This window comes from Vitis riparia, chromosome 1 (assembly GCF_004353265.1).
Source record: "Vitis riparia cultivar Riparia Gloire de Montpellier isolate 1030 chromosome 1, EGFV_Vit.rip_1.0, whole genome shotgun sequence".
Taxonomy (NCBI): Eukaryota; Viridiplantae; Streptophyta; class Magnoliopsida; order Vitales; family Vitaceae; genus Vitis; species Vitis riparia.
This window is the reverse complement of record NC_048431.1, coordinates 1,323,350-1,336,732: the sequence shown is the minus strand read 5'-3', so window position 1 is coordinate 1,336,732 and position 13,383 is coordinate 1,323,350. Positions and strand designations below refer to the sequence as shown.

Sequence of the window (13,383 nt, the reverse complement as noted above, 5' to 3'; positions counted from 1 at the left end):
CTCTCTCTCAAGGTGTGTCAGTCAGGAATAGGAAAGGAATAAGAATGAAAGTGAGGCTTAATAATATATATATAAAAAAAAAACCATGAATTTTGGTTATCATGAGAATGGATTTCCCATTTCCCATTCCAGTGTTGCAAACAATGAATGGGAGGCGAAATGAATTTCCCATTTTATATTCCACCATTCCAAACATGAACTTCATGGAATTTCATTGTGTTTACCAGGAAACAAAGAAAAGATGGAGCGGGGGATGAAGTATGTGAGAGGGCAAGAAGTTGGTAAAGCTGGTTACAAACTTACAGAGATGACCAAAAGCCAAGTCCGTATTTGCTATTGATACAAATAGTAGATTTACAGATAATGTTCATTTGTTTCTTCAGGTTTGCACAAAAAGCGATCATATTGTTCAATAATCATTTAGAAAACCAACCTATTATCTCACACCCTCAATGGGAGCCCATTCTCCCTACTTGTATCATACACAGTACCTTTGTGGGTAAATAAAAATACCCTTTTATTATCATCATAATTCATTCTGAGCTTGAAAAAGGATGAATCACCAAACACCTGTTTACTTGGTGACTGGGTTGTGTGCTGGTCCTGCTGAATAACCCTGGGGTTTTGTTTGGCATGCTGCAGACATCGCCCGTAATCGTCTAGCAATTTCAGTGAATGATGGGCGGCCAATGGGATCTGGGGCCCAACACTGCTCCATTAGCAATTTCCATTCAGAATCACAGTAGCTTGGGACAGGTGGTCTCAATGTGTTGTTCACAATGCCTCCTGCATGCAAGGAGAGAGGTCATCAAACTAGAGATCAACTTCCACAATATTTCAATCCCAGATAAATAGAATGCAAGGGCAGCAAGGCAATCTAGCAAAACCGATCCACCTTACGATAACCAGGACTGCTTTCCCTCGATCAATTTTATAGTTTTGAAATGGGTCCTAAGATTGCATTGAGAAGACTATACAAAGACATGAAGAACATAAAAAGATATGTACATCACACTCGTTCAATATTTTGTAGGTACAAAAGGGTAGTATTCCACACATTTTCACATTCCTCTTTTGCTGCTTTTAGTCAACAGAAATAAATAAATGCCTTAGGAAAGGTTCTCTTTCTTATTATCATCTTGAAGATTATTTATTAGAAAACAACTTCTATTACACATGTGACAAGAAAATTTTTTCTTCTAAACTAGGAAAGAGTATCCTGATTCCTGTGAAATAGAGTCTGCGTCAAGGAACATAGAGACAAGGAAAGACAAATAATTGAACTATGACCTGGATCCATATGCCTGTTTCACCAACTGAAAGCAATTTCCAGTAACATATCTTGGAGGCACAAAATGAATTTCTAGTAGAGAAGGGGGGAGAGAGAGAGAGAGTAAACACACCTATGATTGCTCCATAATGCATATGGGCATAAGGCTCCTCACCAGTGAGGATCTCCCATAGGACAATACCAAAGGAGAAAACATCAACCTGCAAGCAAGATGGGTAACTGTAAAAGACTGGAGATTTGAACAAGCAAGCGAGAACATGTTATTAAATATCAGATCATTCTCTGAGATACCATATTTCTAATGAGCTATCTTCTATCTAACGGTTCTCTACATTAAAATAAAGCTTCCTTTGAGAAATAAGAAATTGGCTCGTAAAAGCTACCCCTGCATTAGCTCGCATACAAGACATAGTTGAAACAAAAATTTCACAATACTAATGGATAGGAGAGTTAGAGACTAAATTTTCCAATTGTGAGAAAGATAAGGCCTTCTACTCAGGTTAACTTTTATTTCTTTTTATGCTTTTACAAGCCTGACACCAATGGTGATACCTCACCTTTTCAGAAACCCTACTACTGCTACCATTCAATAATTCTGGTGCCATCCATGGAAGGGTTCCCCGCACACCACCAGTAACCAAGGTATTTCGTTTAATTTTTGACAAGCCAAAGTCACCAACCTGCACAAACATTTTTCCTTAAACATGTAGTTAGATTTGGATTCAAGGTGTTCACCCTAAGAATGAAGAAAGGCATTACAGGCCTGTAATGAAAGCAATCACCATCATAAAGACTAATCTTTTTATGAGAATACAATTCCTACTAATAGTAAGCCCATTTAGAATTTACCTTGCAAATGGGTCGTAGAGGATCTTTCAAGTTCACAAGCAAGTTATCGCATTTCAGATCAAAATGCACAATATTCTTTGAATGCAAGTATTCCATTCCAAATGCCGCATCCATTGCAATAATGAGCCGCTTACGACGATCAAGATGCCTAGATATTAGCAAAACACACAAGAGTAATGAAAATTTGGAAGAAGAGAGCTTTATCATGAATTAAGCATGTAGAACTCTGAACAAAGATATTACCTGTCCTTGGAAACCAAAACATGCCTAAGCGAACCATTAACCATAAATTCTGTCACAGTGGCTAGTGTTCCCCCTGGTCCATCCTGCACCACGCCATAAAATGCCACCACATTGGGATGGTGAAGCTTTGACAGAATGTCAGCTTCACGCCAAAACTCCACAGTCTGAAAAATATCATTATTGGTTATCTTTTATGAAATAAAAATCAAGACAAACATCAATTTTCCTTAATGAGCAAAAAGTAACAAGAAAATTGCCAATTAAGTGTCTATTTGGACACACTTCATATTTATTGGTTTTAAAATAAAAAAACTTCTATATAAAAAGTAAAACATCTTATACAAAAAGTATAGATTTACCTTATATCTTTAAAAACCATTAAAAAAATTTAAAATTTAAGGTAAAATTTTTTTGATACCTCAATTTTTTTGAAGTTTTTAAAACCATTACCTTTTCAATGTAAGCCTCTAAGAATTGTTATATCTTATATAAAAGTTACTACTATTTTTTTATTTTAAAAATAGAAAACAAAAAATGTATCCAAGTAGATACTAAATTATTAGTTATTACTCATTATTCACAATGCTTAATCTAATGTTATAATTTGCAAAATGTGTCCTTCCCTTCCTTCTAATTTCGTAGTGTTAATCATCTTCTAACAGAATTAAAATTTTAGATAACAGCCATAGGTATGAGTATCATGACTGCATGTAGGTCCAACTAAGTTATCACGTGTGTTAGCTTGTTTTATCAATTAAACAGGAAATGGGTATTTGATTATATCACTTGAATATAAAGAGTACCAATCTTTCTTGCTCAGATGAACGACCAGTGAAACAGCTCTTCTTTATTCTTTTAATAGCAACGTCTGTTCCCCTCCATTTTCCATGATAAACAGTCCCAAATGTGCCAGAACCCAATTCCCTCAACTCTTCAAGATCTTCATTCTTTATGATCTATTATCCAGCCAAAAGGAAAAAAATCAACAAGAGATTAATAAAGAAACGTGACAATTTCATGAAATTGATTGAATGGCCTCTGGGCAATGGACAAGAAAAAGTAACAGCATCAGAATGATCAGTGAAAGCAGCATCTGATGTTAGATCAGATACTTAAGGTACAAGTGCATGTGTTGAAATGAGTTTTTTACTCCATAAAGCATGGGGAAAATTTTGTATTATGCTAATCAAAGAGAAAGGCCAAGATAACAAGAAATCAAGATTACTAAGTCATCATCAAGGGGAGATGTAAAAGATAAAAAGTGATTCAAAACATTTCATATAAGCATCTGAAACTATTTAAGAAGAAGTAGCTTTTAACATTTCCAACAGCATGAGCAGTATTGAAATAGTTCGTATGTCTCACTTTGACTAAATATGCCTTGCAGACATGAAACACCAACAGTTCTTAAACCAATCACCACATACCATATGTTCAGTTGCTAAGAAATGTGCAAAAAGGGGAAAACATCAATATTTCAATCTGGTGGGATCCATGGATCTAGTGGAAGGAATATATGCTAGTGATAGTAAAATGGTTGTGATATGAGTCTCAGATGCCCATTTTCCATTTTGGCAAAGCTTATTTTAGGAGCAATTTTCACTTTTAGCCCAGTTGTGTTATATTCATTTTAGCAATTGTTTCTGCCTCAGTTACTAATGTCTCTGCAGGAGCTCCATTGAGCCTAATTTTTCTAGTATGGAAACATGTTTTATTGTCAAAGGATTAGTCGGGGAAACACGTCCTGTTTGGATTCTGACTCCAATGGAACCAATAAAGTTAAAACTTTGATGGGTGTTCTTTGGAAAACCCAAGACAGCTAGGTATGGGAGAGGTCTCCAAAGAATATTGTGTTTCAACATTTTTTTTTATAGACGAACAAGAATATATATATATATATATATCATAACTAGGGATTCTTAAACTTAAGCAACAAATGAAATATGTTGCATTTAAAATCTTATGACATAAACACATACTCAAACACCTAGGTTAAATCCAATCATCTTCTGGATTGGGTGGTTATTCCATAGGCAACTTCATTACTTCCCATGACTCAATCTGAAAAACAAGGTCCTGGTGTGATGAGCATAAAGACCCAATACAATTTATAGATAAATTACTTCTATTTTCCAGAATCATGAGTAACCCAGTTTCTTATTTAGTCCTACAGGATTAAATTTAATGCTCCTATAAATTGGTGTTTATGGCTCTGAAACCATAAACACCCAGGCTATCAACATGTTTATACATCTATATATGTATGTAAATATTAAAAGCGCCAATAAAAAAGAGGTGAACACAGTGAGAAAACAAAAAGAAACAACCTACAACCACCGCCCCAATCTAGTACTTTTTTTTGATAAGCAAGCAATTGTATTGATAAAGAGGCAAGAAACCTCAAAGCATACAGGAAGTATACGAGGCTACAACCCCTAGCAAAAAACAAACAACCCAACCCCTACTTGGAAGCTAACCACTCCAAGAAGCCTATAAGGGAGTTCGACTCCATATCAATATACACTTTAGCCCAACCCCACAAAAAATACACAAACGAAGTTTTTAACTTCTGAAAAGCTAACACTCCCCCCTTAAAAGCAAGCCTATTCCTCTCCTTCCAAACTGTCCAAAAAATGAAAAGCGGGATGGCTTTCCACACTTTTTTCCTTTTTCTCCCCACAAATGAAAAGCTAACCGCCCCAATCTAGTACTTAGAACACAACCACTCAATAAAATCTATCAAGGATAGTGGACTTGGTTGACGATTAACTAGAAGATGCTTATGAAACCACATGCATAGATTAGATTAGATATAAGAGAGTCCTTAAGAAATTGGTTAGCGTGTTGCACCCTTTTAAACGAAGTTTTTAACTTCTGAAAAGCTAACACTCCCCCCTTAAAAGCAAGCCTATTCCTCTCCTTCCAAACTGTCCAAAAAATGAAAAGCGGGATGGCTTTCCACACTTTTTTCCTTTTTCTCCCCACAAATGAAAAGCTAACCGCCCCAATCTAGTACTTAGAACACAACCACTCAATAAAATCTATCAAGGATAGTGGACTTGGTTGACGATTAACTAGAAGATGCTTATGAAACCACATGCATAGATTAGATTAGATATAAGAGAGTCCTTAAGAAATTGGTTAGCGTGTTGCACCCTTTTAAAGGATCTTCGGTTGTGTTCCATCCAAATTGTCTAGAAAAGGCAAAGAGGAGCTAATCTTCAAGTCTTTCTTCTCCTTATGCAGTTCCTTCCAAATTGTCCAGAGAAGGCAAAGAGGAGCTAATCTTCAAGTCTTTCTTCTCCTTATGCACATTAAGCTCCCATTCCAACCTATTAACAAGTCCCTCAATAAATATGGGAGAACCCACGAAATGTTAAATAAAAAGAACAGAAAGTGTCACAACTCTCTAGCTTTCCCACAATAGTTGAGGAGATGATTTACTAATTCTTCTGCATTTTTACACACAACAATAACTCACTAAAAACCATCCTCTCCTTTTAAGTTGGCTCGTGGTTAGAATCCTTCCTTATGCTGCTCAATGCCAAAATCTTATTTTTCTTCCACAGCCCCCTCAAATCTCGTCCTGACTTTAAAACTCCCCACCCTTTTCTTATTGACTTCCACAAGCCAACAGCATAACCGTCCCTCCTTAGCTGAGACTACCATCCTCCTAGCTCTTCTCCAAACTTTCCTACTATGGTGTTTCTCCAAAGCATATCCCTCTAAGTGAATCTCCAACACCATTTACCCAATAAGGTTTTATTGAGAATGGACAGCCCATGCCTAGAACCCTATCTTTTCATTTTTGCAAATCGATGGCCATTTCATTAGATGGAGCTTTTTCTTGAGAGCTACACCTCCCTACAGGAAATCCCTTTGTGGTTGAACTTTGAGAGCATATTCTAAACGCATTGGAGAAGGTTTAGCCATAGAGGCCTCTATAAATAGCGATTCAGCTATTGTCATCTCATTAGTGTCTGACATGGAATGAGGTTCCTGAAAGTTCGATGGTTGGAGAATATTGCTTAGAGAGAAGATTTTTGTTTTCTTGGTTCCACATTTAGGCGATTAAGTTGCAGTGTGTTAGTCATGCGAGAAGCAAACAGAAAGATTCTTTCGTAGGAGATTTTCGACTTGGTGTGTATGAAGATTTACATGCTTGTACATCAGTTTGGTCTCTTTTGTAGCTGTAAACCTTGTGTTTTGTTCAGTTTCATGTTTGGAAATATTGCTGGAGGGTATAGTTTGTTGTTTTCTTGGTGCCACATTTAGCTCATAAGTTGCATATTGTTAGCCAAGTGAGAAATAAACACTAGGATTCTTTTGTAGGGGATTTTCTACTTAGCACGTATAAACAAATTGTTAGCCAAGCAAAAAGTGAGAAGCAAACAATTTTGTAGCTGTAAACCTTGTATATTATTCTTATTCTGCTGCTCCAATCGAGAAAAAAAGGAGTTTCATATATTTTGGGTGGTTCACTTTTGGAAAGGACTTCTCATCAGTGGCAGAACTAGAAAGGAAGTTAAGGGGTGCAAGGTATGAAATTTATTTTAGGGGGGGCAAAATAATCTTGAATAATTCATATAGCCTAATGATAGTCATCCTTTTTTACTCAAAATCTTAGGTTAAGGGATCAAATCCCAACTCCTACACTTTTTCTCCAAAATTTCAGGGGGGGCGTTTGCCCCTCATGAACACAATGTGGCTCCGCCCCTGATTCTCATCCTTCTGTCTTTAGCATTTTAATGCAATGATTTTGTTGTTTCTAAGTGAAAAACTAAATAATAATTGTTTGTTCATGATTTTGCTGAGGAGTAATACAAGGGATCAACTCCCACCTTCATCAAAGTTAGGGGTATCATGGATAAGGGAGCTGCCCCCAGATACCCTTGCATCTTGTTGATTGATTCAATTTAAGCATTTAGACCCAAAAGGGAAAGGAAAAAAGACGCCATACATTCAAGGCGACTTAAGGTTTCTTTCTTTCGTATTTTTGGCTTGATAAAGCTTGCAATCTCCCCTCTATAACAATCTAAATTGAACCTAATTAGAATCTTTTTGGAGAGCAGTTGAGAAATTAGAGATCACTTCCACTCTCCCCTTCTCTCTATTCTTTTCTTTTCTTTCCCACACTTCTGTTTAGTGGCACCTCTTAGAGATGGCTGGCTTTTGTCTACATAACCCTTCCACCTTTCATAGGCATTTGAAAACTGGTTGTGGCTTTGCTCTTGGTAAGTCTCCTGTCATTTTACCCATATTGTGATTGTAATCTCTTCTATTTTCAAATGTTTTTAGTGTCTAACTTTCTCTTAGTTTCTAGCCACTAGTTAACCGTGTCATGATTTTCTACCAGTTTCATCTCCCTAAAGCAGGAGCCACTTTAAATGAAGCTTTATACTTGAAAATACCTAAGTTGATGTTCTTGGTCAGACTTGAGATTGACAAAAAAGACAACATACTTTCGCTTTAATAAAGTCTTTCTTCCTTTCTTCTTTTCTGTCCTGCATTTTTGCTTTGTTTTGTTTCTTTTAAAACAAGGAAAAAATTTTCATGATGCCACCGGATTAAAGGTACTGAAACTATTCTGAAGATAACAAACTCCCAGGTGTGCATATATTCATAGTTCATCAATTCCATATTGAGTACCAACTAAGAAATTGTAAGCATCATACCTGCAAGGTGCTAATATCGATATCTCCCAAAGAGGGATCAACAAAAGGTGCGCCTGTGTTCTGAATTTCCAATTTTCCCTCCTAAAAGTAGTAAAAGAATTAGGAAATCTGGAGGGGGCAAGCATTTTGATTCAGAACACTCATTACTTAAAAAGAACAGCAGTAGATAAATGCACCTCATAATCCGAATCTGGCGTTCTTGGGTTAACCATTCCATCCATCTGCACGCTTTCATCTCTCTTGACCGGAGAAGGGTCATAATCTTCATGTATATCAAGGGTGTTAGGTCTAACCATGCTGGAAGACTCTTGCTGAATTTCCTCCTCAAAATTGATACGGGAATCCATAGGACCCAAGGCCACTCCATCACTCTTCAAAGGAGGAAAACTGTAATCTATAGGAGTCCCATCCTCAATATTCATAAGTGAGGATGGATAACCAAGATGATCCTGGTCCATAAGGGAAACACCTTTCCTAATAAACTCCTCTTGAGCCAACTTTTGAAAGAATGACCAATGCTTAGGTTCATGATTCTCCAAATTCAAGCTCAAGCCAGTTCCATCACCATGCAGTGGACTGATTCCAGGGGGGCCCTCAGAGGTTCTTGCCTTGGAGAATATATCAGAGAGGAAGTCACGAGGGAAGCGGTCATTAATATCAATAAGGATGTCTCCCCCCTCTGGAGCACCAACACCAACGGAGGATTCTCCTCCAGGAACAGATCTGAGTGGGTTCTCTGTCCAAGCCATAGGCTGTGCATGCCCTTTAGTGTTATCGTCATTGTTTTTCTTGACGGCCATCTCATCCCAATGAAATCCTGTTGGCTTAGAAGGAGAGTCATCATGGGGTTTGCTAGAAGTTCCTTGACTTGCTGTTAAATTATTCAACCCAGCTGCTTCTCTATCACTGACAGCAGGGTCTTTATTACCATCCCTAACCCCGGCTATTTCATGATCATCCATGGAAGTTGGTGCTGGCCATTTTGATTCAGATTTCAATAACTTTGGCCCCAACCCATCTTCAGAAATATTGGAATTCAATTTTTTGATATCATCAGCAACATCTTTATACTTTTCAAATTGTGTCAGTCCATCCTCAACAGTTTTAGGATTTGTATACAGTGCTGTTGTAGATGAGGCGGCCTGCTCACTCTGGGAAGTCGCATTCCCACCATGCAGTTTATCAATTGATTCTGCAACCTGTTGTGAAACATCAGATCGTGTGTGACTCATCAGAAACTGAGAACCAAAGGAATCATCAGACTTTGACAAGCGGTTCAATTCTGCCTGCTCCCTGGGAATACGTTCAGAATGAAAAACCCGTGGAGGAATCAGTGTTTGTTCAGGGTAGCTAACTTCAGTTGGATCAGCCTCAGAGTCACCATATCCGGGAGAAAATGCTCCACCAGAGGTATGAAAATGGCCATCTCCATTGAATGTATTTATTTTCCCATCACTTACAGCTTCAGGGGGCTTTGAGATCTGTACAGATTCTTGGTATTTTTTACTTGTTTTTGGAAGCAACATGGGCACTCCTATGTCTGCAGTAGAATTGACAACTGATGCTTCCTCCCTAGGAATATAATTTGGAACGGAACCCTCATGTGGATGTGAAGAAACATTGTGCTCACTTTCTAAAGACCGGATCTTTTCCAGCTCGTTCATTTTTTGGACTGAGCTATCAGTTTTTATTTTTGCCTCCTTCACAGACACTTCCTTTTCTAGTGACCTATTCTTTTCAGGTTCATTCATTTTCTGGGATGAGTTATCTCTCTTCAATTTATCCTCCTTCGCTGACACCTCCAGATCCTGCACATGAACATGGACATCACTGTGCATCTGATCTTCAGCCAGACCTCCCTGTCGAGTCACATGCCCATGGAGAGGCATATGAACCAGATTTTCTCCAAATGGTCCATAGTTAAATGGTTGAGAACCATAACCATATGGAAATTGAACAGAAAAAGGAACAGAATTCCGGCCATCTAAATCATGGACACTCTCCAAGTGGTGAACAGGAAACACCTGATGTTGTTCAGCTTCTCCGTGACGCATTTTCTGACCTTGGTAAGGCTTTGAATTGGATTCATAAGCACCAGAAAAATTCGGCACCAGTGGTTGAGAAGATTGGACAGCTGATGAATGTACATTGACCGTCGAAGGTGCAGTACTAGGTCCAGGTAATTCTGTTGCAACTCGACCAGTCTCCCTTTCAACATTTAGATTGAGTAACTCATCCAAATTGTTATCTGAAGTGCTTGCCAACCCAATTGAGTTCTTTCTTGATTCTAGGTCCATTCCATTTACAGCAACTACATATTGAATCTCAGAATCACCCTCCATGCTTCCCAAGCCAAACTGACCATCATCAAAATCACTACTAGAAAACAGAAAAAGCCTAAGTTTCTGCGATCCCCCATCTTCTAGTACATTGCACTCCTCCATCATATTTTGCAGATCCTCATCACAAGATACAGAAACCAATGCATCAAGGTCCTCACCAGGAAGCTGATATTTGATCGTATGAGATTGATTATAAATTGTCATAGTTTTCTGCAAAAGATCCTGCCAAGATATGTCCTTGTTCATGCGAATAATACGTGTTTCACCTCCTACATACCTAAGCTTTCCATCACTTGGACGGGGGAGGATTTTACCACCAAAACTGCAGAGGAACTTGACCTTTGTCGATGATCTCTCAGATACTCCTGAAGAGGCATAGCCATGAAGTCCCCGACTACTGTCATTTCTAGATGAGATTCGAGGCACTGATCTTACAGAATCATAGTAACCTTTATCTTCGTGCACAGAAGAGCTCTTCCTCTCAAACTCCTGGACTCGACTTTTTTCAACAGAGGTAAGCATTGGGATATCTGGCCCACTTTCTGACCCTGTATGAGATGCTCCCAGAAAGCCCTTCAGAACTGCATAGTTAGTTGCACTGTTAGGATCACCAGAAGCACTTGGAACAAAGTGTTGCCGGGGATTCATAAACTCGAGAGCAAACTCTTCACCAGTCTGAATGGAGTAATTCAGCACAGGCCTAGCTGCAACTGTTATATTGAAATCAGGAGGTCTCATATTGGTATTAATGGTGCTCGATGGATCATGAAGAAACCTTTGATTTGCAGACCCAAGTCCCTCATTTCTGGCTTCCACGATATTGTATCGAACTTGTTCGTAGTTTTTCTGTTGCTCCATTTCTCTTCCGAGATTTCTCTCCATGTAGTCCAACTTCACTTGGACAAATACCCGAAATAAGAAGCCATGTATGTCACACCAACACGCATTTCAGCACAAGCGCAACCGGTCTAAGGTTGATACAGAACTTTACTTGCGGCAAACCACATCCCATGCAGAGAATCCCAGTCCTCAACAAGGAAATCCAGAACAGGAAAATGAGCTTTCACTAACTTGTTGAGTCAATGCAGGGACCTTCAAGGCATTTTATACAGAAGCATATAAGTAAGTCCCCTTAAGATGTATATAAGATCAGCTTTTATAAAACTTCACTGAAAATCAAATCACCCACAGCGAGGCTGCATAAGGAAGAAGAAGCAATCATCTCAGTGAAAAAATGATAAACACAGAAATCATAACATCATTTTAACCTGGAAAGGACACAAAATACATAAATTTGAGCCATCAACATACTCTTGAAGCTCCAAAAATAAATGGAAGGAAGCGCACACTTGCTGCACCTTCAGAGAGTTCTTGCTGATGAGCCAATATTTAGTGCAGAAAATAGTCTCATTACTAATTTTTTTATCACAAATCATAAGATTAAAAATAAGGAATAGTTCCAAAATTTTTAAATTCCCTCAACACCAGTCCATCTCTTAAATACAACAGACACTGCTTTCTTGGCTAGACAATACTACTCATTGCTTACAACCTTAAATCCGAACCCCTTTCAGTAAACATACTCAATCCAACACCAAACAAAGTGCCAATTAATGCCTAATTCTTCTGTTATTGGAGTTTACTCGATCACTGCAATCAGCCAACTATTCTCACACACATAATTTGACATGAACCCCACAGTCAAGCCTCAAAAGATTCAGTTTTTTCCAAAAAATAAATTCAAGAAAACACAGTAAGATCATGTACTGAAAATCCCCAAAGAAACCCTAGTCAAGCACCAAAAGACAACATAGTCCAATTCAATTATCAAAACTCCGCAACAACCACACCTCAATTCCCACCTCCAACAAGCCAAATCCGATGATCCATCTGATGATTCAGATTCATCAAACGCCAACATCAAAATTTAAAATATAAGGCCGCGTTTGAACCTGGTTTGGCCGATTCGATGCCTATGGAATCCATTACTCAGTTGCAACCCAATTGCGACCAAACGCGGCCCAAGATTTGACATCACAACAAAGGCATAAAAATCAAATAGCCGAGTTTAAGGAGAGATCGAACTCGGATTGATACAAGTCCAGGTGAAAAAAAAAATCGATCCAAAACCCAGAATTATGTACCTGAAAAGAAAGAGGAACTGGAGCTTTATTACGAAATTGCCACTCTTCTTCCAGTGATCACGAGGGTTTAAGCGGATCAGCCATCACTGCTCTCAACGATCTCCCTCTCTCTCTCTCTCTAAAACCGCGGAAGTATTTTCCTTTCTCTCTCTTCCTCACTCCAATTTCTATAAAATCAGTAATATATTTTCAAAAAAAAAAAAATTCTTCTTAACTTTTTCCGTATTCTTCGGCTAATAATCTCTTTTTTGTACTAATTACAGGGGAGGAAAATATAAATTTTTAAAATTTTGATTTTAATTTTTATAATTGATAATTCATATTTTGTTTGTTATTTTACAAAAGAAAAAAAATTAATATGTAACAAATTAGAAAAATAAAACCCGATATTCACACATCATACATATGAAATTATTGTCAATAAATTCAATTTAATTAAATTATTATCAATAAATTCAATTTAATTATATTGGTTATATCAACGTCTATTTTTATTTGATCAAATATCTTATCATTTTTAAAAATGTTGGAGTTACATGTTTTTTTTTATTTCCAGTGTTTTCATATATTTTCATACCCTTTGAGACCAAGAAAAATTGACAAATTTATCCGAAGACAAAATTTTTAACTTATTATCCTCTTACTTAACATACATTACATTAATTGAAAAAATGATCAATTCAAATAAACATGAAAATCTAATTACATTGTATTATCAGAATTTATGTTGTATACCGTCGAACTCCTTTTTCCTCGGTCCACATAGACAAAATTTGTTTAATAATATTTTTAATAATAAATTATATAAAAAATAATTTTTAAACAAAAAAAATATTTAA

At 37.4% G+C, this 13,383-nt stretch overlaps 1 protein-coding gene across 2 annotated transcripts; it reads right to left on the bottom strand.

The window, feature by feature from the left end:
- Nucleotides 1-288: 288 nt before the first annotated feature.
- LOC117930914 lies at nucleotides 289-12,703 on the bottom strand. 2 transcript variants are annotated; one of them, XM_034851745.1, is made up of 9 exons: nucleotides 12,545-12,703; nucleotides 8,235-11,596; nucleotides 8,059-8,139; nucleotides 3,187-3,339; nucleotides 2,384-2,547; nucleotides 2,141-2,288; nucleotides 1,849-1,971; nucleotides 1,404-1,491; nucleotides 289-786 (listed from the first exon to the last, which is right to left on the bottom strand). In XM_034851745.1, exons 2-9 carry the CDS (start codon nucleotides 11,280-11,282, stop codon nucleotides 575-577), a joined length of 4,017 nt encoding a protein of 1,338 aa, XP_034707636.1. In that variant the 5' UTR covers nucleotides 11,283-11,596; nucleotides 12,545-12,703; the 3' UTR covers nucleotides 289-574. The 2 variants fall into 2 exon arrangements, with proteins under 2 accessions (XP_034707636.1, XP_034707714.1); XM_034851823.1 differs by having other exon boundaries at nucleotides 8,235-11,492.
- Nucleotides 12,704-13,383: the final 680 nt, after the last annotated feature.

Bases quoted from the DNA above. Each gene is read 5' to 3' on its own strand.
- LOC117930914 (XM_034851745.1), bottom strand. From the start codon at position 11,282: ATGGAGAGAAATCTCGGAAGAGAAATGGAGCAACAGAAAAACTACGAA. The intron at 3,340-8,058 runs GTATGATGCTTA...GCTGGATAATAG, and splicing joins TCGATATTAGCACCTTGCAG to ATCATAAAGAATGAAGATCT. The intron at 787-1,403 runs GTGTGTTTACTC...CCTTGCATGCAG, and splicing joins GCATTATGGAGCAATCATAG to GAGGCATTGTGAACAACACA.